The sequence below is a fragment of the Copidosoma floridanum genome, unplaced genomic scaffold (assembly GCF_036245765.1).
Source record: "Copidosoma floridanum isolate Cflo_tuat_1 unplaced genomic scaffold, Cflo_Japanese_pri ptg000030l, whole genome shotgun sequence".
NCBI lineage: Eukaryota > Metazoa > Arthropoda > Insecta > Hymenoptera > Encyrtidae > Copidosoma > Copidosoma floridanum.
In genome coordinates, this window is record NW_028321907.1 from 12,301,966 (window position 1) to 12,328,406 (window position 26,441).

The 26,441-nt window shown below is 33.8% G+C and overlaps 3 protein-coding genes across 14 annotated transcripts in view; 1 reads left to right on the plus strand and 2 right to left on the minus strand.

The window, feature by feature from the left end:
• Window positions 1–491: 491 nt before the first annotated feature.
• Window positions 492–12,630, plus strand: bbc (choline/ethanolaminephosphotransferase 1 bbc). Of its 3 annotated transcripts, XM_089596730.1 has the most exons (9): window positions 492–1,332; window positions 2,743–2,890; window positions 3,369–3,491; window positions 3,640–3,743; window positions 4,485–4,619; window positions 8,007–8,138; window positions 10,480–10,638; window positions 10,711–10,836; window positions 10,911–12,630. In XM_089596730.1, the coding sequence occupies exons 1-9, from the start codon at window positions 1,090–1,092 to the stop codon at window positions 11,109–11,111; spliced, it is 1,371 nt and encodes a 456-aa protein (XP_089452856.1). In that variant the 5' UTR covers window positions 492–1,089; the 3' UTR covers window positions 11,112–12,630. The 3 variants fall into 3 exon arrangements, with proteins under 3 accessions (XP_089452856.1, XP_014213236.2, XP_014213228.2); XM_014357750.2 differs by lacking the exon at window positions 4,485–4,619; XM_014357742.2 differs by lacking the exon at window positions 8,007–8,138 and having other exon boundaries at window positions 494–1,332.
• Window positions 12,631–14,829: 2,199 nt separating this feature from the next.
• LOC149373486 (uncharacterized) lies at window positions 14,830–17,673 on the minus strand. 2 transcript variants are annotated; one of them, XM_089596682.1, is made up of 2 exons: window positions 17,562–17,673; window positions 14,830–17,466 (listed from the first exon to the last, which is right to left on the minus strand). In XM_089596682.1, exon 2 carries the CDS (start codon window positions 16,887–16,889, stop codon window positions 15,714–15,716), a length of 1,176 nt encoding a protein of 391 aa, XP_089452808.1. In that variant the 5' UTR covers window positions 16,890–17,466; window positions 17,562–17,673; the 3' UTR covers window positions 14,830–15,713. The 2 variants fall into 2 exon arrangements, with proteins under 2 accessions (XP_089452808.1, XP_089452807.1); XM_089596681.1 differs by having other exon boundaries at window positions 17,538–17,673.
• Window positions 17,674–22,044: 4,371 nt separating this feature from the next.
• The window catches only part of Btk29A (tyrosine-protein kinase Btk29A), a 144,516-nt gene continuing 140,119 nt past the window's right edge, over window positions 22,045–26,441 (minus strand). For all 9 annotated transcript variants that reach the window (XM_089597106.1, XM_089597105.1, XM_089597104.1 and 6 more), the window contains 10 exons: window positions 24,267–24,350; window positions 24,131–24,195; window positions 23,970–24,035; window positions 23,751–23,879; window positions 23,466–23,659; window positions 23,216–23,387; window positions 22,948–23,116; window positions 22,742–22,860; window positions 22,402–22,654; window positions 22,045–22,153 (listed from right to left, as the gene is read on the minus strand). In XM_089597106.1, the coding sequence (XP_089453232.1) occupies window positions 22,052–22,153; window positions 22,402–22,654; window positions 22,742–22,860; window positions 22,948–23,116; window positions 23,216–23,387; window positions 23,466–23,659; window positions 23,751–23,879; window positions 23,970–24,035; window positions 24,131–24,195; window positions 24,267–24,350 (1,353 nt within the window). In that variant the 3' untranslated portion in view covers window positions 22,045–22,051. The remainder of the gene's footprint in view (window positions 22,154–22,401; window positions 22,655–22,741; window positions 22,861–22,947; window positions 23,117–23,215; window positions 23,388–23,465; window positions 23,660–23,750; window positions 23,880–23,969; window positions 24,036–24,130; window positions 24,196–24,266; window positions 24,351–26,441) is intronic.

Consider the following 26,441-nt stretch of genomic DNA (forward strand, 5'->3'; position numbering starts at 1 on the left):
CTATTTTCATTCAGTTGTATCTAAACCTTTTAACATAACCAATTATGTGTGACTTGAATGTTTTTTGTTTAATTAAATTAATTAATAAATAGCAAAACTGTGTGGCGATTTTCATGGCTATTTTTATATTTTGGCGGCGATTTGTGGCGATTTTTCAGACACTAGGTGGCGGTGCCTACTTTTACGGTGTTGGACACACTGCAAGAACATTTTCAACATTAGAACAAACAATTTATAGCATTTTAACAAATAAATATGTTGTGAACTAGTCTTTTGACATAAACAGTACAAATCTACGAGCTCTTAATCACGTAAAAATTTGTTTTCACGTTCAACATAAGACGTAGAAAGAAAATTTAAACTAAAATAAATAAAGACAGTTCATAAAGCTAACTAATTTGTTTATAAAAAAATGTCACCGTTGCTGTAACTTTACCGCACGTTGTGTGTACCTTGCCTATATGTCTCATAAAATCAGCTGTTGTCCGAACGAAGAAGTTGGAGTTGCTTCGCTTCAGAACAGCCCCCACCACCCCCTTATAGATTCAGTACATATTTATAATTTCAGTCTTTCATGAGGTGAACTCGGACGCGCAGTTCCGTGTCGTTTCCACACACATCCCGTTCATCGTAACAATTATCAGTTACCTTATCTGGCCCCATTCAATAATCAATCAGCCTTGTTGTTATCACAACGCACAACATCTCTATGTAATTCAATTATCAGGTGGGGTGTACCTACACAGGACAATAAAACTATCAAGCATAAGTACAAGTTACGGATAAAAAGAACACCACAACAATACTCGTCTGAGTGTTAACTTTTACTTCGTTTACGATATTCTCGTCGACGTTGCGATAGTGTCGTCGGTCGTCGTTATCACGTCCACCACCGCGCGCGAGTGCGGTTACTCTCTCTTCTTCGGGGTGTATACAAAATATCTCTCAAAATATAGTTATTTCACCCGCGTGGGTTGCAGAAAGTTGTTTACACAGTGTTGTCGAGCTGAGGTTTTGATCGGTGTATAGTGGACCTCGTCCACTGGACGATATACCTCAAGTACATCATCTGCACACATTACATCGAAAATGCTGCAGCTCTTCAACAAGGAAAAAATTATGTCCGCCGGCCAGCTGAGGCGGCTCGGCGAGCACAAGTACAGCTGCACGAGCTGCAGCATCCTGGACGGCTCGTTACAGCCCTGGTGGAATTGGCTGGTGAGCAAGGTGCCGATTTGGCTCGCGCCTAACCTTATAACCGTGCTCGGCCTCATTATCAACATCGTCACGACCCTTGTACTCATTTGGTACAGTCCTGATGCCAAGGTCGAGGTAAGATTATTGTATTTACCTATAACTACTTATTTGTCTCTTTTACCCCTGCTCTCGTCACCTTGTATTTATAGGTACATAAACATATTGCCTTGTTACTTCTCTCTATAACGTCTTTTGTGTGTAATATATTTGCGCTGATTGAGAAAGTGTATTTTACTTTTCACCTTTCGAGTTCGTTTTTTGTTTGAATATTTTATTTAATAAATACGTACTTCGGTTCGCCTAACAGCATATGGGTCATTAAACTACTTAGGTGCAATTTCTTGGGGGCCTTACTTTCATTTCATACCAATGGTATCTAAATTAATATTTTTCGAAAGTTTTTGTTGTCATTATTTAGAAATAACGAGCAAGTGCGTTTATGACTATTTTATAAATTAATTATGTACGCTAATGGCGCCATTTGTTGGTTGTCGATGTTTTGAATATTTTTCTCCATATTGTTTTATCGTGGCACATCGGGTGACACGATGACGTCGATTAAAAATCGCTTATCGTTTTTTCTTTTCAACTATGTCAACTATGTCTTGTATACTCGCTTAACTCTTGAGGCCAGAATTTAAAGAACAAGTATACGAGTTCTGCAATGCATGAGCCAGCTAATAAACGACGTAGATGCGCATGTATTTATTATTGTATTACTACTTTGTTGTTAATGTTATTTACATTTAAATAATTTAAAAATACTGTGATTCTCTTTACTAACAGTCTTTATTTATTTATTTATTTTTTTTTTTTTTTTTTTTATGTTCAAATTTTTACCTTAGTTGTAACATTGACATTAATGTACCACCAGGCTATAATCATGTTGTTTAGAGTACCTGCTCCGATAAATAATCATAAGCGTGTATTTGTGCACTCTGTATCTCAAGTTCTTGAATCATCATTTACTATTCTTGGTTTCACGGTTTCACCTTCGGAGCAATTAGATCTAATGTCTTTCAATTTTTACGTTGATCCTAACAATTTTTAAACATTCTACGTGACTGAAGACACATTTTTTGTTCACAACTGTATTCACGTTAATCAAGTTTCAATTGACTATAAAAATTTTTTTCGTACACCTATAAAATACATATTTATGTAAAAATAATCAATATGAATTTTATTTAATTGTATAAAATGTTATGTGTTTTTTATTTATTTCTGTAATCCTTTAAATAGTGCTTATCGTATTTTTTCTTTTCCTACTTGATAATTTTAAAAAGTAGAGTCTATTTTTCTCCTGGAAACGCTTTATCACTCATGCAGAAAACCACCTTCCAATAAATGGAAAATTATTTTCTGGAAAGAATCTATTGTGGACACAATTGACTATGTACACATGTACATGACAAAGCAAAATTTCTCTAGTCAAGAAATAGGTACTCTTAGATGGCTAATTAAACACATATATCTTGTCACTAGCCACCAAGATGGGCTTGTTTCCTGTGTGCTGTCGGTCTCTTTATTTATCAAAGTCTAGATGCAATTGATGGAAAACAGGCCAGGAGAACAGGAACTTCTTCACCACTGGGTGAACTTTTTGACCACGGCTGTGATTCCATTTCAACAGGTGCGTTCTTCGCAACTAAAAACCGTTTATTACTAATGAAGAGCAAAAAAAGCATTTTTTCTGATGAAAATTGAAACTTATTTGTGTTTTCTCGCAAAATGGATTTGTTGGCTCTTATCAGTTACAAAACAAAAGAAAACAGATACAAAGAAAGCCGTATCAGCACGGTAACACAATACCTACTATCAGGTATACACACAGGAGTTTTTAAAAAGCTCGATTTCCAATACTCAATACTTATAAACTTTTTATTTACATGCTTAATGAGTTATTAATGCAATAAAAAAATCCAAAAGCAATTAATACATTTTTTTTATTCTATATCAATCAATATTTGAAAGTTAAACGGTTTTAAGTTAACGCAACACACTTTACGTGATTAGCTGATGTGAAAATTACAAAAAAATAATACATACATGTAAATAACGTTTTCTTATAAAAGCAATCCTGATATTAAATATATTTTTTATATTTTTAGTATTTGTTGCTTTATCTGCATGCATTGCTGTACAACTGGGCTATCATCCAACATGGATGTTTTTCCAATGTTTCTGTGCCATGACTCTTTTCTACTGTGCTCATTGGCAAACATACGTTTCAGGTAAATATTAACTTATTTTTCAATTGGTAAAAATACATAAATTAGCCTAACTCCAAATTTCGGCATTGGCAAAAAATCAATTAAAAATGATTAATTTACTTTAAATACCTTTTAAAGCAAGGACTGCTTATTTCTAATATAATTTTAGGCTCATTGAGGTTTGGGAAAGTTGATGTCACAGAAGCTCAATTTACGATTATGTTCATTCATCTCGTATCTGCTGTTTTTGGACCTACGATTTGGACCAAGGAGGTTGTATTGCATTCTTTTTGCTTGCTTATAACGAAAGTAATATATTTTTACCATTTTTTTTTTTTTTTTTCATGAAAAGATTTTTCATTTTTATAGCATTCCTAGTTAGAAATATTTTGATTTAATGAATTGAAAATATTGGAAGATAAACATAGAGTACTTCCTAGATGATAGATTTTTATTTACTATTTCTTTGTCAATCGTGTATTCTTTTAACTATCATTACATTTTTTACTAACTTCATTTAATGGTTAAATGATATAAACTCAAAGAAATTTTAATCATCACCAAACTATTTTTTTTAAAGCGCAAGATTTCTAGTTTTATTATTATTATTATTATTATTATTGTTATTATTATTATTATTATTACTATTATTATTACTATTATTATTACTATTATTATTATTATTATTATTATTATTATTATTATTATTTTACAAAAGTTTCGTGTATAAATACCAAAATACAAGGAAAAATTACTTACTTAAAAATATGTTTGTAAAACTGACTGCAATAAAAAAATCAAGCAATAATATTGAAAAACAATACAAAATTGGAAATGAAAAGTATTAACTAATTTTACACATCAATCAATTTTGATAAAACACATCCGTACCTTTCAAAAAATGTTTGCGTTTCTATTGCACATTGTAAAAATTAGTTGATAACATGTAATTGATTAGTCGAACTCTCCAAGTATCTAGTATCCCTCAAAAGCTAACAAATTCGTTTTTTACAGATCCCATTTGTAGAGGGGTTTCAATTAAAATATTTAATAGGCGTTATGACTGTGATCTGTACATTGGCAAACTTAAACTCTATCTTTTCGGTGATTTTTACCGGAGGAGTAGGCAAGAATGGTTCGACTGTGGCCGTAAGTTGGATAATTAGACTCTTGGTTGAAAGGAATAACGTTATTGAAACAACTTAGTTCAACAATTGTTCTATCGAGATCTAGCATGGCATGAGAAGCGGTGCTGAGTTTAATTTGCTGACATGCTGCATTTTATTTAGTACTAATTTGGAAAATGGCTGTTCTCTTTTTTTTTTTCAAACAACTACGAGTTAGTTTCTGTCTGATAGCTTTTTTTTTATTTAACTCTTTGGGAACTGTTTCTGGTTTCTCAGTTAACATGTAAATAAATCGTTTCTTGTTATATTGCTTTACTAATATTATTTTACATCGAGTCTTATAGATTAAAAATGCATCAGCTGGTTATAACCTTACGGAAGAAGGAAATGCGCATGCAACATCAAATCCTGCTTGGTAAATCTTATGATTGCTTATTAATCTAGTCTTTCGCTTTTTTTTTTTTTTTAATTAATATTATCGTTTGTAGCATTAAATCTACAATAATTGAACTAATGGACGCAATTTCTCAATTTTTTCGCATGAGTATTATGGGCATCTGCATTTCTATGAATTCTTTAATTTATTTGATTAAGTAGGTATATCGATTTCCCTATATTATTTTCGGTATTGCAAAATTTCTTACGTTTATTCTTAGAATTACGTAAATGATGTAATTATTTTGGAGGTTTGACATGTACTTACTTATGTTAGGTGATCCATTAACAGTTAGGAGATCTTCTGATTTATGTTTAAGATAACTTCAGCTTATTATTATACGCTAGTGATAAACGTTATTTTTACGAAAAACAGTACTGTGACATGCTGATGAGTATTGTCAATAACTACATGAAAATACCCACGTGAAAAATTAAAAAAATTGATTACCGTGATAACAGGCAAAAACAAATGAATCTACTTTAAATTTTTGAAGTCAGCGTGAGATTTTGGTCCATGGTTCGGAGTAAAGATTCTTCTGTGCGTGGCGGTAAAATTTTCAATGATTCATCTAGATTTTTTAGAAACTTAAATTCTGTTAACGCAATTTAAATTGATAAAATATTCCTTCCCTCACGAAGACAATAATTAAAACCTGTTACGCTTGTCGAGTCCCGTTATTCTAAATTATTTTCTGAATTGTTGTACCCAAAATTTGGATAGTTGGCAACTAAAACTATCATAATTGTTTTTTGTTTTTATGATATAATTTTGCCCAACAAGTGCATAAAATACGACTGATTGATCTTCGTAATTACCGATGATACGCCGTTAATGACTGCAAAATTTGATTACACGAGTATTTATTTAAAACAGTAATAATATCGAAAGTTATAACATTGGAAAAATTGTATTTTGCGAGAAAGTGAAGCAGATTCTACAATCGGAGGTGAATATCGTTACAAACATTTATGAATTGACAATGAAAATTGAACGATTAACAGCTAATTAGGTTGATACGGTAGATTCAGTTCCAAATTATCCAATCATTTCTTTAAAAAAATTGCTAAACAATCCCTGATTTAAGCATAGTAAGTGTTGGAGATTATCAAACATTATAGAGATACGAAGTGGGTCAAATTTTAATATCTTATATTATAAAATAGCAGCAGAGAAATAATGAGTATTAGTCACAATGCCTGGTAAATAAAGGATGCTGTGTGCAAAATTTTAGTGTGGTGGAGGTGTATATCAAGTTAATATTTTGATTTTAAACAATTTCTTTAGTTGGTGACAAACACATTTTTTTCCTACAACTGATGGAAAAATTTAAAGTGTGAATAATGCGCACAACATTTTTACGATCAATACCTCCAGAACTTATTTTCCTTATATGAATAAATAAATAATTTCAAGGTTTTGGGCTTCAGTAAATATATTAGTCTAAAAGCTTTGTTTTCTTCGAAATGCTTATTTTTAATTACTACTTTTTCATTAATTTTCATCAGGAAGATGCGTTACATTTTAATAACATTAAGGATGTTTCGTTTAACAAAAATTTAACACCTATATATGTATTTTTTTTTTTAATCATTTGGTTGCATGCGTTTGTATGTTTTGATTAACAAGCAATTAATTATACAGTAATCTTAATCATTTAAAAAACATAAAAATTAGAAATCATGCTTGAAACGTGTATCAGAAAAAAAAATCATCATGAAATCATTGACTAAAACTGATATCATTAAAAATAATTGCGTAGATGATTAAATATCCAAACTGAGGCTGCACGGTCGTGTAAAGAAATAAAAATATTTTTAGTTAGGAATGTTACTATTCATTAATTTCGGATTATATGATTTTTATCTATTAGATAAAAATGTATGTACATAATTTTTTTTTTTTTTTTTTTTTAATTTATACATCAACTAGAAACTTATCAGTGAAAAAACAATAATTGTCATTATTATGCTCAAAACTAGTTGATTGCGCAAATTTACGAAGGTCGACGAGAACGTTCGAATTATTTTTAAATCTTATGTAACAGCTTTACCTTGTGTAAACTAGATATTTTTCTGTTCGTATTCATTCAAATTCGAACTTACAGAAGGTATTAAAATTATTCGAAGTTGTAAAAAAAATTCATTTTAAATACATTATGTAGTTTTGAACTAATTATTATACTTGAGATTTTCTTCTTGCACAATCAACTTTAGCATCACATCAGAACCATCCACCCTATGCATAATAGTTGAAAAATAAAATAGCTCACGCATCGACTGTTCCGGAAAAAAAGTAAACAGATGATTCGAATTTTCTTTGGAGAAGCAGCTAATTCAAACACACAGGTAGCAGGGAATTTTTTTTTTTTTTCTTAAATTTCTTGAAAAAAGCACCCTTGTTACCTTATAACTGGCGACAAAATTGCCACTACAAAATTTGAAAGGAAAAAAAATCTCTTCGAGTAAACTGATTCTTCGTTCGAAATCTGAACTAGTTAGCTTCTTCACTGAAATTTTGATTAAGCTTATTTTTTTTACCAAAGTTGGATGTTTTTGTTATTAAGCCGTCGACATGTCGAGCTCGACAAAGTTATATGTGTCATATTGAACTTAAATAAACACGCATTACCTTAGAGTGTTCCAGAAAGGGTATCGCGACATTTTCACCCACATACACCACACTGTCATTGATATAATTGTGAGAGTGTACAGTGGTGGAAAAAGGTGTCGCGACACCCTTTTGTACGCATAATATACACCATATATTTATATGAGACATGCATACAAGTTATACCTATACGTCCTAATAACAAAGAGAAATATTTTCGCTTTTCTTTTTTCACGCGTTCCGCATCACCACGCATCACGTATACACGCGTCAATCATCACGCTTGTGTACCATAACGTATGCATATGTACGCAACGTGTATGCGCACAAAAACATTATATATGTATAAATATATACGTATAGTTGCCATACACTGGCACCGAGGTGAAGATCTTTCCGTTGTGGGGTGCAGTTGGCATCGCTGCCTTGCTCGCGTTCAGCAGCATGTCCGTCATACTAGCCGGTGGTGTCGGCAAGAACGGCTCCACCGTGGCCGTAAGTCAGTCTGATTACTATACATCACTTTTTTTTTTTTTTTTTTTATATTCATGTATTCTAGGGCACCGATTTTTCACACGTCATTATTACAGTGCACCCACTTTTTTTCACCCCTTACTGCTTTATCTCTCATCATTTCATGTTTTCTTTCCTTTTTGTTTTCATGTAATATTATTTGATCATTTGTATGACGCGTTTTACGATTTAGGTCCTCAGAATATGGTTTTTTGCACATTAGGTACATGTCTAAATGTTGCACCAAAATATGTCTCAAGTTAGAAAAAAAAAAAAAGTATTGTGTCAAAGGGTTTTCCAGGTGGTCAATCAAGATTTTATGGTGATCGGGAAATTATGACTATACACCTAGTAGGACAAATCTCGAAGTAAAGAGCGAAAACTACAATGAAAATTTTTATTGCAAATGTTTACGTTGAATCAAGAGCCGAAGGAAATCATAACTTTGAAAGGCTTTCTTGTTTTTTCAACACATTTTAGACCGGAAATGTAAAATTTCCCAATGTGGGCTGCAGTCTTGGTTCGACCAACCTAGTTTGCCCCAAAAAGTGTGCAACTTAACTCAGAATGATGTAAAGTTCACACATCCACTTGAAAAATAACTCAAAGAGCTTGAAAAAAGCTTCGATTTGAATTGAAATAGACAATGTCAGGCGTTACGATGGATTCAATAAGTTAAAATTACAATCAAAGATTTTGGATAAACCAGCCCAAGTTGAAGATAATGACTATGATGGATAAATTGTGTAGGTACCCGTACACCCACAAACATCTGTTTTCGAGCCAAAGTGTGCCTTGCAATTTCATAGTCTGTTTCTTCGCAATGCAGGTGGAAAATTGTAAAATCGTATGCACCACACGAATAGTTTTCATGTAATGCCATTGTTTCAGCTCAGATCCAAGATATGAATGAAGTCGTAAAAAGAAAAATGCACTCCGATTACGCGTTATCTCGTTTACAACTAGGCGGTATATATATATATATATATATATATATACATATACATACAGAGAGGCTTTTGTTTTGTAGCGGTAGATTTGGTCTTTGCAACTTGTTGTTATCGTTATACGATGACACGAGTTATCGCAATTGAAGTTTCCCACGTCTTCGTGCACAAAATATTTATACATCGGTCATACGTAAAGTTTTGACAAAAATGTATTTGGAATTTGGAAAGGCATCACATTCGGTAGTTACACAAATTTTACGAGCGGATCAAATTCAAACTCGTTAGCATGAGGTGTAAGGGAAGTAACTCGCGGAAGATTCTCCTATCTGACTATAGATAAACAATTTTTCGATACATTTTTATTTGAAAGACGTTACCGCACATAAAATCTTGAATTGACAGCCGACAAGTTGGCCCGATATCAATGCCAACTAATCAGCGGCGATTTTTTTCTTCAACACTTGGATTGTTTGTTTAAACAATTTTTGAATTTGTCAAATCTTACTTGTGTCAAATTAAAAAATTGATTATCGAGTTTCTTCTTTCTGTTATCAACGCCCGAGTCTATCATCGAACTCGTAGCGTCTGAATGAATTAAACAATATTTTATTTTACATGAAATCTGAGGGCCTAAATGTCTTTTAATTGCTTTTTGTGTGCATTCCTATACTACCACAACCACCATGGTATTTGCTACAGTGTTGGTATATACCCTTCGTTTGCAAGCTTTTGTGCATCTTGTGCTTACGAAAGCTTTCTCTGTATCTGTTATTTTTATGCTTTTGATATGCACGCATGACGTGACTTGAATAACGTATCGATGATTGCTGAGCATCAGTTGCATGTCTGCAAGAGTGCATGTACCCACTAGTAATTCTTGTATAATGAGATATTATTATACCACTTGGAAATAAGCTTATCTCGCAAAAAAATAAATATCTTAAAAAGCTCGTGTGAATCTTGTCACGGATTGTCGATCGATTATTATATAAATTTGTCTGTTTATTTTTGTTTCTTTAGCAAACAGAACTTTATTATTATCATACTAACTTTTTGTTTGTTTTTTTTTTCCAACACATCAATTTTTCAAGAATATTGCTGCACTCAATATATTAACAAATAAGGCTTTATAGCTTAGATTTTTAACTTGTATTTTCAATTGTTTCTCATAACGTAAAGACACGAGCTTATGTATAATTAAACGCACGCACGCACACACACACGCACACACATCCAAGGATGGTAGACCTTGTGCAGCATAACATAATATGTCGAGTGTAGATACAAAAGCTTGCTATTATACAAATGAAAGCAAGTATCTGTTGTGAGAAAAACAAAATTTGTGGCCTCTGAGATGCTCGTAACATTTGCAGGGTACGTCCGTTTTATCTCCAATCATACCGTTCAGCTTCGTCGTGGTGCCTGCCTTCATTATTTACAGAAAAAGTGCCGAACACGTCTACGAGAACCATCCAGTTCTGTACATACTATCTTTCGGGATGGTCGCCGCCAAAGTGACGAATCGTCTTGTGGTGTGTATCCAATACGTGTAAAATATACACGATGCTGATTTTTTATTTTATTTTTTTTATTTTTGACCACAGGTTGCTCACATGACGAAAAACGAGATGCAGTACCTGGATAGTTCGTTGATAGGACCAGCCATGCTGTTCCTCAACCAGTACTTCAATTTTTTCATCAAAGAGTACTATGTTCTTTGGCTGTGTTTCGTAAGTAAATTCGCGTACTTGTTTTATGATGTATTTCTCCATACTGACGCGTGTCTGATTTATATATCCAACAGACTTGGGTTACCCTCGACTTATTGAGATACAGCGCGCAAGTTTGCACGGAGATCTGCGATCACTTGGACATTCAGCTCTTCAGGATACCGTACAACCACGCGCATCAGAATCAAAGTCATCGCAACAACGTTGGGGCCGAGAAAAACGGTACTACCATCACTACCAGATCACAATCTAGAAGGTTATCAAAGAAACACTAGGCCGAACGATTGTAATAATGAATGACAACAGACGTGTGCTCAAGGGTTGATAAAAGAAAAACAAACAATTGTACATAAATAAATCAAGATGAGAATGGTACATTCATTGTTGTAATCGATCATGCTCTCACTGTCCGGTCGAATATACCGCACTACCGTGTCACGTCGTGTTTGCTCTCTCTCTATTATTAATGTTTATTGGTTCGTCGTTATTAGTTTGGTAGATGCCAAAATTCAGTTCATTTGATCAATCGTTGATCATTTTCTTCAATTCTATGTACGACATGTTCGATGCGGACGAGTGAGCATCGTGGGTGGGGGGTTACGACTGCTCTTTAAAGCTATAATTATGTATAGTCATTTTGTTTTTATTTCAATTGAGTCAAATTAGTTGCCTTCATTCGGTATGCAGGCATTAAATAGTATACGTATTTATAAGATTCACGATTAATATTGTCCATTGAATCTCAAACTTACAAAAACTTAATGGAGTTTTTTACTAAAAATGTTGAATGGAAAAAGTATTTGTTACTTTACTTGCATAACCATCAGTTTTTCAATGAATAATGAAACATCGTTTAGATTAATACTTAGTGTATGAGATTCTTTGGTTTTCTTGTTATTTTTAGTGTAACGAAGTCTTTATTTTTATGATTAAGATAATTGTATGTTTATAGTCATCAATTTCTATGCTTGACTTGTGCATATGTAAAAAAAAAGTTAGTAGTTCCAGCTAAGTTCATAGGCCAAATGTACAATGAATATTTTTGTTTATCCTAAAAGATAACTTTGTAAATTAATTTACACAAACAAAATGGACTTGATTTCAATGATGAAATGTTATGTAAATACTGCTATTACACTTTTTGCTTTTCTCTCTTAATGAAAAAAAACACAAAGATGATCTCGAAGGCATCTTGATATTTTCTTAAATAGCCAATGAAATGTAAATAATTATATCAATATGGGGTAATAAGAATTTTCCCTAACTAGAAGCGTGTAGATATTTCTGTGAAAAATCATTAGACTTATATTTGGCGCCTAGTTCTTACGGACGTTACGGTCTAACAGTTATAAGAATCAGTTATCCATTAACTTTCAGTAGTGATGAATCAAACTGAGTATCAGTAAATTTTTTTCTTATTTAGCTTCACAAATTGTACATAAATTAATTTTTTGTAAATTAATTTGACATTTTGCAATAGTCATATGGTAAATTTTAATATATGAATCGACCGTATAAAAACTGAACTTTTTATGGAGAAACTTGTAATTTTAATGAAAAACGTGAAAGTCAAGTACGTAATTTCTATGTTTGGTAAGAGATTGTGTGAAATTAGGTAGTTAAAAAATTAACTTAATAAACCAAAACCGGTACAATCCAAGTGAAAGACGATGTTGTAACATCGTTACTAAGTCTAATTTAGAAGTAAAATGTGAAGCATTTTAAAGCTGTATGCTGAAACATCGAGTGATTGGATATGGTGACGAGCTCCAATAAAGCATGTTGTACAATAAATGACATGAAAAGTATTTTTTTTTTTACAAATTCAAACACAAAAATTGAACTTTCCTTCCTGTTATTTAAGTTAGATTAATACAAAAAATGCTTTAATATTTAAAACAATACAATTATGTATTTAAAAACTTTATTGCGGGTATGTATGTACAAAATAACTTTTGCATGGGTTTGATATATATTAGTGAAAGCTCGTAAATTTGCATGAGTTTTAGATCTTTTTTTATATTGACATTTTTACTTAATACTCTTACTTGTACAGTTCCACGTGAAGAAATATCGTGATTATAGAGTATACAACTCGAGTAATTTCAAAGAAATTGTTTTTGTAATTAAAATAGCCTTATGAATTCTCAGGCAAGTTGTTTTAGTTGCAGTTAGTATTTTCTGTAAACTGTTAATTAACCATTTCGAGAACTGCTTTTAGAGTTATTGGAAGCTTTTTATAAAAATGTTTAAATCAGTGGTTTTTTAGACATCTTTCAAAAATATGGTAAATAAAAATTCTTCAGTACATTTTTTTTTCTCCAATTACTGGAGTCAAATGAAACAAAAACGCGCAGTTCATAACATAAAGCAACGGGTGTAAAACTTGCATGTGAGAGCCAAGCTCCTATTTCTTGTTTGCAGTAGAGCCGAGGCTTCGACGCAGCCAAAGTCACTATCAGTAGCAGCGAAAATATTGCGACAGCAACGACGAATCTCAGCGAAACCACGGCAAACAAGGAATCTCGCACTTATCTTGTCAGATATGCCCAAGGATTTACACAACTGGACTATCGAGAAATTAATCAAAGAGAGGAGCTGCGTGTAAGTAACAAGTTGATGTCTTGACGAGTTGTACCGGTCTAAGGGGTCAATGATACTGTACTGAATAAGTGTTGCGTCATTTGGCCTATTTTTTAGTAAAATTTTGTCACGTAAATATACCCAAGTAAGCCTTTGTGAATATTTCAACTTGTACAAATGTACAGCTACATGGTGAACGGTTCATAATACGTGTGCTAATTTACAAAACAAAATACCGAATAGATGAATAAATTGTATAAGAGTTAAATCGAACATTTTGTGAGATGCGACGCTATTGATTTATAATTTTTGTAGGTTTATAAAAATATTTGTAATAGGTTCGTATTTATGGTAGATTTATAAATGCAAAGACTGCTCATGTCTATAACTTTACTATTCGACTGTAAGTGTCCGACTTATTGATAGTTTTCTCGTAGACAAGTTGAGTGGGTTTATTGCAGAAAATAAATTTCTTATGGCAAATACTAAAAGGATCCTATAAATAAAATCAAACGCAAATCATTAACAAGCGATTAAAGAGAGCCATTACAATATTAATAATGCTTTTTAATTTAAATCAAAAAAAGTAAGTGTGACAAAATTTTCAATCCGGTAATTTAAAAGTATTCATTCGATCGAAACTCAAATTTTTCAATAACCCATGCATTTTTTGTTGTTGTTAAGTACGTATATTTAAATGATTATTAAATTTAAATAATGTCAGTCAAATCGTGCCTCTAGTGGATAAATGTGGTTCAAGTACTTGGAATTGAATTCTAAAACAAATGGCCAAAATGTGTAAGATCATAACATTTCAACTGTTACAAATGTAGTATTCTGATTATAATAATTCATACATGTAGATATCTTACAAAAATGGTTGATCATGGTACTATCTTAAAATACAACGTACAATTACACAAGCGATAAACATAAAGTTTTATCTCATAAAATAGTTCAAAAGCAATGAAAGTAAGATAGATAATATATGTGAATGTTAACGTAAATGTGTTAATTATGTGAACTGAGTTTAACATAAAAGTTGCGACAACATATGCATTTTAATTTGAATTATACAATACTTATGTAGAGTTTATAAATGTTGTATTTTTTATCAAACGTATATTTATGTACAGAAAAAATAAAAAATATCAAGCACGGAACTATTAGCGATGTGTTAATGTTTTAACATTTTTTCTTTAGTTTGCTACTCATTAAAGAAATAGATATAATATACAATATAAAGAAGATGGGTGTATTTACACACTTAACTGCAAAAACTATTAACTGAGCTTGTAAATTTGCAAGCCAACCTTGGTTGTTTACCACAATCTATAATTGGGTGTAAAAGTTAAAGTTTTGTTCTTCTTTGTAATAGATGCATTACTTTATTTTTAATAAAAATATTCAAACAAGGAATAGGCACAAACAATACTTTATTAAATTCAGAAAAAAATAAAATAGAGGTGTATACATATGAGCGAGCATTGTTTATTGAAACAAAAGTAAGAACGTATAGTTGGATATAAATTTTATAAACGCAAATACATTTTTTGATCTGTCTTTTGATTTTTTCAATCGTACTTTAATAGAAAATTTTTAATTAAAACAAGTAAATTGAAAAAAAAATATAACCAAGTATAACTAAAACTCGTGCATACAAAATTGTATTCAAAAGATTTTTCCTGATTACTTAATAATCGTACTTATGCACTTTCAAGAGGCATATGTTTTTTTTAAACTTCCGCGAAAGAAAATAAATTTTAATAATTTATAACAAAATATTCATAAAATTTTTTCAAGGTTTACAGTATTTACAAATTTTTGAAATTCATTTCATGAAAAAATCTTTATTTGTGGAAATATTTGAACTTATTTACACATAGAGGAAGAATTAGTATGCTTGTGAGCTATGTGACAAGACACAGTGAAATGAAAGAAACATAAGTAAATTGAATCTTTTCAACCTTGTCACGCTTACCAGCATTATGTCTTCTTTAAAGTGAAGATGGATGTTATATTTTGACAGTATATGAACAATCAATAAAAATTAAAAATAAAGAATACACTGCACAAAATTCATTACTTGTTTCATATACAAAGTTTTATGAAACTTTATACGTGATGTTGGCAAATGTAGAACAAACAAAAATTTTAAATATAAGTTTTAAATTAACGAGCTTTAATAATTAAAAAAAAAAAAAAAAGTCATCCATTCTTTAAAAAGTCAAGGTAAATCTATTGGCCTTTTCAAAATATCAAAATTACCTTAGAATTACAATCTTTTGATAAGTTCATGTACAGTACTTTTTTAAATCATCATTTTTTCTAGTTTTAAAGAAACATAATGTATGACAAACAGCTATTATCTCATTCATCAAATGTCTTTCCATATAATTTTGAGGTCCATTTAAAACTTTGTATACCTTTTTGAAACTGCTTTTATCGGTATCACTAAGATTTTTCCAATCAATAATGCGAACTTCATCGCTAATTTCACTATTGGCTTCTTCATTGTTTGAATTCTTTTGCTTTTGTCCTTTATCATTCGTAGAATCTTTTGATTTGAAGGTGATCTTTAAATTGGGAAATTGTAGGCCACTCCATTCCATTGACATGAATTTTACCCAAGTAATAAAAATATTTTTTATCTCCCTTAGACTTATGTCAAACAATATACTTATTTCATAATGTGATTTCTGTAACTTGAGAAGAATCAAAGTCATGAAAAACTGATCTTGGTGTGTCAAAGGAATTGCCTCATTGCTGTAGTAATATTGTATACGGCTAACATCAGATTTTAGTGTTTGGAAAACAAGGAGAAATTTTTCAAAGTCTTGCAATCCAGTGTAGAATTCAATTGCCCTTTTGTTGTTTCTGACAAATTCAATAGATAGAAGAGGGCCTTTTCCCAACTGATGAGAATTTTGATTCAAATCTTCTGTTGTTGTTTCTCTTTCCTCATTATCTTTGGGCACTGATGATGGGAGAACTTTCTGAGAATTATCTGTGTCACTTGAATTAATACTCTTGATATTGCGAGAATTTCTTAGATTGTAATTATTTTCTTTCAGTCGAGTTGTGCCAGCAACAGTTTTGGTTGAGTTTAAGCGAGGGTTATTATTATTTATTGTCAATGACACATTGTCCTTTTTCAAAATATTTTTTTTTACTTCTGAATCAGAAGTATTGCCTGTTTTTTCATTCTTCTTTACAGTCTTTGATTTCTTTTTGGTTGGGCTAATGTCAACTGATTTCCGGTTCATTTTTGGCTTAGGATTATTCTTACTTGCAGCCATTGGCCTGTTTTCCTTAAGCAAAACATTAGTATTTACTTCTACATTTGTTACTTCCACATCAGAAGATTCGCTTAATTTTTCATTTATTACATTATGTAGATCTTCAGAAGAACTGTCCAATTTTCTCTTCATCAACTTTTTCACGTTTACTTTCACTAAGGACTGAGACATTTCAATTCTTTTGTTCGATTCACTTTCTTTTCAGATTTTTCATCAAATTAATGTGAAATTATAGATCTCCTTTCAACTTTTATCAAACTGAAAGAGATAATAATCGAACATAACCTAATTCGATAAAAAAATAGGCAGTTATTTCACTCATTAAATTCTAAATTATTGGAATTCAAATTCCAATCCGAAGGTTGAATATTTTTGTGACACTGCAATTGTAAATTAACAATTCAAGTTCCTACATAACATTAGTTTTAACACCATAAAGTGACTAAAGAGTCTCACAACATAACAACCACGGTTTTCAAGAATCTTCTTGAAAGTATTGTTTTTTGTTTGTTTGCAACTCTTTAGACAGGAAACTAAGGAGTAGAGATTTTCATTTGTTTTTCAATTTTGTCGCTTATTTGTTCGATCTGCACCTACAGTAGATTGAATTAATTGCATTGATTACAAGGGCCATTCCACAAGTGCGTGTACTATTCCCTATTGATCCTATAGGGAGATGATGTTAATGACATTACCCACTTAAATCAAAGTTTTCAACTTTCACTCAATGAAGTAGCACAATGCTTTCCTGAAAAAATTACATATGTAATATATGACTAATAAGCCAAAGCACAAAATAGCTGGTTTTAGCGTTTTAACCTATAAGTAGTTATAGTAATCCACCTGAAATTCCCAGGATTCCATAGTACACCTAACTTAGTACTTTTAGTACTTTTAATATAAGTGTATGCGGCAGAATAAGCTATTCACATAATTCACTGGCTGTAAAATAATGTTTTTTTTTTAACACAAAACCAAAAAAAAATATTCGTCACAAGAAAAATGTAAATAATATTATATAGTAGCTGAGCGGAAGCTGCCGACGAGGCCCGATCACAGCCGAGAATTCATCTCAGAATCAGCGCCATCTCGCGTTGCGAATTTAGAACTAAAAAGTATACCCTTCAAAACTTTAAGAAAAGTTCCCAACCTAGTGACACTGGGCTAGTGACTTTTCTAGTTCTACACATTTTGCAGTTCTACTACTAGCGCTGTCTGGCGGAGAATTTTCTGAGAATTTCATTTCTTTTTAGTTCGAAATTCACAACGCGAGATGGCGCTGATTACAAACTGAACGATTTTATTTTGCGTATTAAAATTTATAGATATAGGTATAAGTATAGCGTAGATAAACTAATGTAATGTACTTTGTGATAATAATGCATTTAAGTGAATACCAAACACGTATTTGTGTAAAAAGCACCATTCGTAATTAATGTAAGAGGCTACAGTGTGTAAATATTTACGTATGTATGAATACTTTTTATCAGTACGGTCGATAGCTTCAACAACAACACATTACAAAAGGTACGTTTGTGATTAATAGAATCATTGACTTTATCATTAATACTTACTAACAATCATTAAAAATTAATTAAAAAAGTAAAATATATATTATCTTATTGTCTGTTTCAATGTTTTTTCAATATAATAAGGAATGAAATACGAGGAGGAAACCAAATTATGAAAACAACTTATTGATTGTCATTTTTGAAATTTTCGTTATTATCAAGAAGATTATCTGTCTGTTTGATGAAATTTTTCAAGTATTATGTTGACTTTTTATACGTTGAATAAAAATGAGATGATTCATTTAAGTTACAAGTGAAGAAACTTCCTCTGAAAATAAAGTTATCCTAATGATTCGATAGCTTATTAAATACGCAGATGATCCTCTGAAAACTATTGACGCGAAAAAGAAAACGAAAAATGATGAACATAAATTAAAGTAAGGAATTATCTCGAAAAAATGTTTGATACTCAAACAAGGTAATTTTAAAGGTAATAATGGTAATTATGATGAAAGGATTGTGGGAAATGGACAAGTTAGAAGAACACATGAAACAATGCATGAAAAGACTACATTCATAAAATAACATTTTATTTCTAGACTAACTATAAAAGCGATGACATTTTCCTTTCAACAAAACTTTTATACGTACGGAAGGGTGATTACGGGACTAAGATCAATAACTCAACCCGTTTTGTAGTTGAGGGCTCGTTCGCTTCGTATTTTTTATTTTTTTATTTTTTTATTTTTATTCCTCGGTTCACAAATATCTTATTATCTACGGTTTCTCGCTATGATGATGAGAACAGTTCGATATGGTCGATCACTAATGTCTCTTACGATCGCTATAGTACTCGTCGAAATAATATGTACGTTTCAAAGTGCGATTGACGTTTATTAAAATTAAAAAAAAAAAAACAAAAAAGTCTAACTCAACGAAATCCAATAATTTTGTTTTCATTCAAGTACAAACTACGTATGCAATAATATGCAGTCACAGACGGTTAGTCTCCGAAATTGACTGTCGGTGTATAAACTTCATCAACGTGGGTGTTTTTTAATTAACTGTTTTTATGCATACTCGACAATGTGGTATCCTGGCCCACTCACATCAACGTATCATACTCGTATTAGTTAACAATCGTATACACTTAGTTTTACAGAGATTCGTGTCCCTCTCTTTTTTTGCGAATGACAGTTCTATTGTTTTTTTTTGCTTTCCTTCTATTTTATCCATTCGTAGGGATCAACAAAAAAAAAAAAATAAAAAAAAACATAGAAAGAAATTTGTTGTCACAAAACTTACGTCTAAACTTATTTCGATTAATATATACACATGTCTGCTTGTATTATTATTTTTTTTTTTTTGTAATATCTACTTATTATTATCGTTTGATCGATCACGAGAACACTAGAACATTGCGTATCACGTAGTTTCGTGACAATAAAGATTATTGCAAATCCAATGTTTCACACGGTACCCTTTTTATTCTGACAAATGTTTCATGTTTTTTTTTTTTTTTTTTTTTAATTTTATTTATTTTTTTTTGTTTCATTTTTTATGTATTTATTTTTTAAATTACTTATATTATTATCAACACACGAGCGTTCAGTGATTCATTAGTATTCATATCTACTATTTGTTTGTATTCGTTGTTGCAAGGACAACTTTTTTTTTTTTTGTTATGTATTTCTCGTTTAACATGATTCGGTTTGTTACTCGTGATTACAACTCCGGCAGATTAAAAAAACCTATATATCACTCAATTGCGTCACTGACTATCGCCGCGTCATATTCATATCAAAATCAATAGTAATCCGTTAGTTTCGTATTTTATTTATTTTTTATTATTATTATTATTATTAATATTATTATTCTTTCTTTTAAATGTATTTTCGTCGTGGAAGGACTTCTCGAGTTTACTTTATTTTTTTTCTCAGTCAGTATTTCTGCTAATGTAGATTATCATAGATGAAGATGATGACGAAAAGAAAAAAAAAAAAAAAAAACCAACTATTGTATAACTGCGCGTTAAACTATGTATATAAGTAGTATTATCACTTTTCACCGTACTGGCGTGCTTAAGGGTGTGGTCTTTGATGAAACGTTGCAATCCATCAATGACTTTCGGTGGCATCCTCGGTCTTTTCGCTTTAGTTTTGTATCGCTCCATCGAACCGCAATTACATGCTCATCGCACTCAATGTTGCTTGTCCCTCGATTTCTTACGAACTAATTGTAAAAGGAAAAAAGAAAAACGTATACACACGAACGTAAAATGCATTTAAATGGTTGTCGTTTCTCATCGATTTCCTTCTACCTCGCTCGCGCGAATCATTAAAAATGCACAAAAAAAAAAAATATATATATATATAGATCAGCTTCGTACGCAAAGTTTAAAACCAAAGAAAGACTCAGCAGGGATCGTAAGGAATACCGTTCCCTGGTCCCCGTTATTATAGTGTGTGAATATTCGTGCACTCGATTAGTCACGGAAAACACGCGTAAAAAATATACAATCAAGAACCATTCGCTTCGCATTCGGGGTGGGGGCTGTTCTAATTTTGTTTTTTCGTTTCTCCCAACACTCGCACACGGGATTCACATTAACCGTTTCGCTCATTTCTCGATGCTTTTATTTTACAAATGAGTTGAATCATCGCTATTTTTTTTTTTTTTTTTTTTTTTTTCGCATACACCGTACACACATGCACCGCAAAAAGTCCTCAAAGAGACTGGTAAAAACTCATCAACATCACACCTCAAACTCAGCCACTCGACTCGCTTAAACTCACTTTTTTTTACACTGCGTCGAAAATTGACTTGCACAGAACATGCGTTGATTTTTTCATCCAACATCCGCACTGGAAGAATCTTTGAACAACCGAAACACGTGAACGACGAAAAAATCAATTGACTAAGTACGCAAGTGCTGCGAAAAGTAAAGAAATCTGATGGAACTCGACAAAAGTATACACGACACAAATGGAGCAAGAAAAAAAAAAAAAAAAAAAAAAAAAAAAAAGTATGAAAACTACACGCTCTCGCATCTCGCGCACAATATGTTTGAAAGCCCCGAGCTGAGTTGAGGGCGAAAAAAAAGGAGGAGAAGAAGAAAAAAAAAAAAAAAAGTCACACTTGTGCGAAATGAGTATCGTACGAGACCGGGGCAGCATCGGGCCGGCCGGTGTAAGCAGTACCGGTCGTTCGCAATCACTTGCCATTGGTCGCGCGAATGGCCTTGCATATCTCGATCCACGGGTGCCCGTAGGAACTACAAATGTCGCAAACGCTCGGCGAAGCGATGAGGGGCTTCGCGTCGTCGTTGCCGGCGATCTGCAGGTGTTGCAGGTGCTTGGCCATCTCCTCGCGCTGGAGCTCGACCACTTTGCCGCCCAACTGCTCGTGGTGCTGCCGCGCCGTCGGACTGGCGCTCGAGGTGCCGCTCTCCCGCTTAGCCGTCGAGCGCAACTTGTCGCGAGAGCCACGCCTCGCCGTCACCCGGCACAGGGTCGAGGAGAGCTGGAAGAGCTCGGCGGCGCTCGGCAGGGAGGCGTTGCTCCTGGCGCGCCGCGACGGCAGCGTGGCCGAGTTGTAGGACGACGAGGAGGTGGTGCCGAGGCTCGAGGAGATGCCGGCCAGGAGGCCCCCGCGCTCGAGGAAGGGCGACCGAGGAACCGGCAATTGCTGGTGGATGCTACTGGTACTGCTGGTGCTCGTGATGGTACTGGTGGCGCTGCTGTTGTTTGTCGTCGAGGTGATGGCGCGACCGCTGCCCGCGGAGCTCGGCGAGGAGAAACGTAAGCACCGCAGGAGACTAAGTCAATCGTTGAGCAGGCCCTGCGACACGTTGATCAGCTGTTCCTTGAGCACGCGGAACGACGGCCGGACCTCGGGACAGTGGGCCCAGCACTTTCTCATCACCTGCTCCGTACATCATCATCCCCCCAAAAACAACAAATCATTATAGGTATATACTCGTAAAATCACATCAGTGCCATTTTTCATTGAACCTGATAGCGAAACGAGCTACTTGTGAATCATTTCTTTGAGGAAAGAAAAAAAAAAAAAAAAAACAATTATATCCCCTCGTTCAAACCAATTTCTACAAGTGTAGGTGGCTGACCGTATTCTGGCTCGCACTACTTGGGCAAAGAGATAAAACAACGAACCTCGTAGACTTCCTTGAAACAAGCCTTGGGTCTCTCGAGTATGATACCGCGCTGGACGCGCTCGACGACCTCGGTGTTCTTCAGCCGGCCGTATGGCATTTTCCCGCACGTGAACACCTCCCACATGAGCACGCCGTAAGCCCAAACGTCCGACTTTGAGCTGAATCTCGTGTAATTCAGCACCTCGGGTGGGGCCCACTTTATCGGGAACTTCGTACCCCCGCTGCTCGTGTACTGATCGTCCAACACGTACCTGCAAACATCATATTGTTTACTTGCCGTTGCAATCGTAGACTATGTTGTTTTTTTACCAAACGTGCAGGTGTGTATATATATTTACCTGGCCAAACCAAAATCTGCGACTTTGACGACGTGCTCCGAGCCAACGAGGCAATTGCGTGCAGCCAGATCCCTGTGTATGTAGTTGTGCCTCTCCAAGTACGCCATACCCTTGCACACCTGAAAATCGAAGAAACAGAGATTGTTGGTTACATATACCGCATGTTTTTGGAGATTCTATCGAAACTCGAGCAAAGGGTTAGCCACCTGTATGCACATGTCCAAGAGCAATCCGACATTGGATCCGAGTGTGGCCTCGTGACGACGGAGGTAATTCAGCAGAGATCCGTGGCGCATGTACTCCGTGACTATGTAAATCGGCCGGTCCTTGCTGCAGACGCCATAAAGCTGGACTAGGTTTTGGTGCTGTAATTTGCTGCAATTGCCCGAGTAACCAAGATTAATAATCAACGCATACAACTTTATTTATTCATTTATTTTTTTGTTTCCTTGTAGTAAAAGTATGCACACGTACGTCATGACTTTAGCTTCCTCGATGAAGTCGTCCTCGGACATCGTGCCCTCCTTCATCATCTTGACGGCGACGTCGATAGATCCGCGCCATTTTCCCCTTCGCACCACGCCAAATTGACCGGAGCCCAGTTCCTCGAGCAAGTGCAGCTCGGCTGGGTCGATTTCCCATTTGTCTGTTGGCCGATTCGAAAAAAAAAAATGTAAAGACATACATACATACATGCGACGAGAAAAATGTAACGTAAACGTACCGTGGCTGAGTCCAGCGGTCGGCGGAACGGGTCGATCGCAAGGGCTGGCCTTGAGTCTGCTGGCGAGTCCGCCGCTGTTGTGCCGGTGGTAATTGACGAGATCGGGAATCGAGCCGCAACAATGTTTCTCCGAGAGATAAAACTCGCCCCGTTGGTTCTGCTTGATGTGGTAGTGCTTCACGTGCGGGTGAGGTCTGGCAAGGGAACAAATTTTACATCGTACGGGGTTCAAGGAAATGTGGATCCACGAGTTTTTGCGGGGACAAATGTTTCTCAAGTACTTACACTTTTGTGTACAGTGAGAGGGTGTAGAGGCCCTTCGTCGACGAGTTGCGCACGACAAAGCAGCCCTCCTTGTCCTCCTGCTTGAGCAAAGACTCGGCTCTCTGCCTGGACATATCGCCCACGTACCATCTTTGAAAATAGACAGTTGGGGCAATTTTATTTTTTTATTTTTTTTCTCTTTAAAAATTCGTGAAATTTGGGAAAATGTCGGATACTCACTCGTATTTTTGGAGGCCGAGCAGTTCCTTTTCCTTGACATAGTTGCTGGGAATGTAGCCGATCGATCTGAAAAAAAAAACGGTAGAAAAATGAGACTCCGAGTCCATACCATTTTCATGTATTCATAATATAAATATGCATATATTCAGAGGGACGCTTACCCATGCTCGTCTTTGACTTTCCACCAGTGCTCCTGGGAATCGTCCAGCACCTCGTATTCCGCGCCCTGGGACACGATAAGATTCGGGTTAGTATCTTGTAATTTGGGTGGTTAACAAATGTTCGGCTAAACCTCACCTTTTCAAGAGACAAGTCGCCACCTTCGATAGCTCGAAACGGATACAGTGCGACGACGACTTTGCTGCGTATCATCAATTTTTCCTGTTTGTGAAAATTATAATTTAAGCTCAAAATATGTTGCATTCCCCTCGCTGGAAGTAATTTTTGTATAATTTATTGACAACTTGGGCAAAATTATTTTATGCACTCTTAAACGCTTTGAAAGAAACAGCATATACAATGCACTTTACTTTTATCAAAAAACTTTATTTCAGAAAAGTTGGAAAAGTATCCGTGCCCTAGTCTAATTGTACATAACTTTTTTTTCTACCACGTTATTGTTATATATCCGTTTGTTTGAAATAAAAATTATTCAAATTAAATTCAAGTGGCTACAAATTTGGTTCGTTTGTCTCTCGCAGCTGCGGGCGGTTAATTTTTGACGTTGGTAAAGAAGGGACAAAAAAAAATCCAACGTAGTAAAATAAACACGCAGTCCAGGTGGCTTTTGCGATAATAGCTCAGTGGCTGATACTCGCACGAAACACAACTCACGATTCAGATCACGTGCGCTCTCGTTAGCGATTATGGACGTGTACTGTATGATAAAAGCACGCATGTGCGCTATTCTTATTTTTCTCGTTTGCCATCGCGTAGGTACTTGCGCGCGAAATCAGTTTCTTTATTGGAATTCAACAGAAACGATCGTGTGGGTGTTGCTGCTTCGCGGAACCTGTATTTTTGGTCAAAGTAAGAGATTAGGGGTCTTCCATGAACTTTAAGAGTTTGACTACGCAGAAGTCCTAGTCGAAATGTCTAGTTTTTACGTTGATATGCTTTAGTAAGTTTTTTTTTTTTTTTTCAACTTTTTCAAACGATACTATTTTTTGCTAGAAAGTTTTTTCTTCACTATTTATAGTACGATACTTAGCAGACATTTTTCTATCAAAAAAAAAAACTGCAATGTATTACTAGAGAAAAAAATTAATTACAAAGTATTTTAATACAGATTTAAGTTAATTTTTAAATACTTTAAAATTAATTTTGTTTTTAAGTAAAATGTATCATATTATGTTTTAAGGAAATAAGTTATTTGAAAAAAAATCTATGCCCAAGTTTAGTAGTGACTAATGAATGTAAGAGGCATATAAGCAACTCATAATAATTAATGTATAGTACATCAAACATAGAGCACGTGATAGATCATAAATTTGTCGTAAGATATATCAATTAATTTTTTTTCCTCTCAGAATCATTCATCAGTATCAAGTTGAATAAGTGCCACATCACCTCTTAATGGATCAAACGTGAAAGATCTGCAACGCTGGCTTTTTTTATGTGTATTTGATGGATGCCGTAGACCATACATCGCGGATTTTTTTTTTTTTTTGACAGATCGAAACAAGGTATGCCGGTAATCGTTTTATGTACATGTGTTAATAATAAGTAGGAAGTGTTGATGAGTGCATGATAATTGTATTATTATGTCATTACTATATTAAAAATTTGATGAAGCTTTTCAAAGAAGGTAAATAAACTCGAAAAATTAAAAAAAATTCATGTTCTTTAATTTTTTTCATTTCATACAATTTATTAAATTAAACAAGGCAATGCATGAGTCCTGTACGATAAAAACTTTAATTTTTTTGAAGACTTAAATAATAAATTGTACTATATCTTTAAATAATTTAAAGTTATTTTTATCTTGCATCAAAATATTTTCAAAATAATTGTTTTTTTTTCAGAATTTAGGTAACAATGAAACTTTAAGCAAGTACGTGTGCTTTTTTTAATGCATCAACTAACGATTATGTGTTACAGTAGTGTAAGTTAAGAATTTGTTTAAAAGCCATACATTAAAAAATGAAAATGAAAAAAACTATGTTGATCACTATTAAAAATCAAGGTGCATAGTTCATGGGAGGCCCCTGACTTCTTTTTCTCTTTTACAGTTTGGGAAGGACTTCTAATGAAAAACCACGTTATAGTGGTAATGAGTGGAACAATTGTGTTAATAATAAGGCGAAAACAATTTTGTGCACAATTGATTGTCTTTGCGTAACTATAGTCCATTGACAATGGCGGGAGTGAGTAAGCGTAATATTTAGATGGGACAATATTTGTGTTGTCAGGGTTAGACTAAAATGGCACTATGGTAATATTTGTGCAACGAAAACTCGTGAAATGTATGAT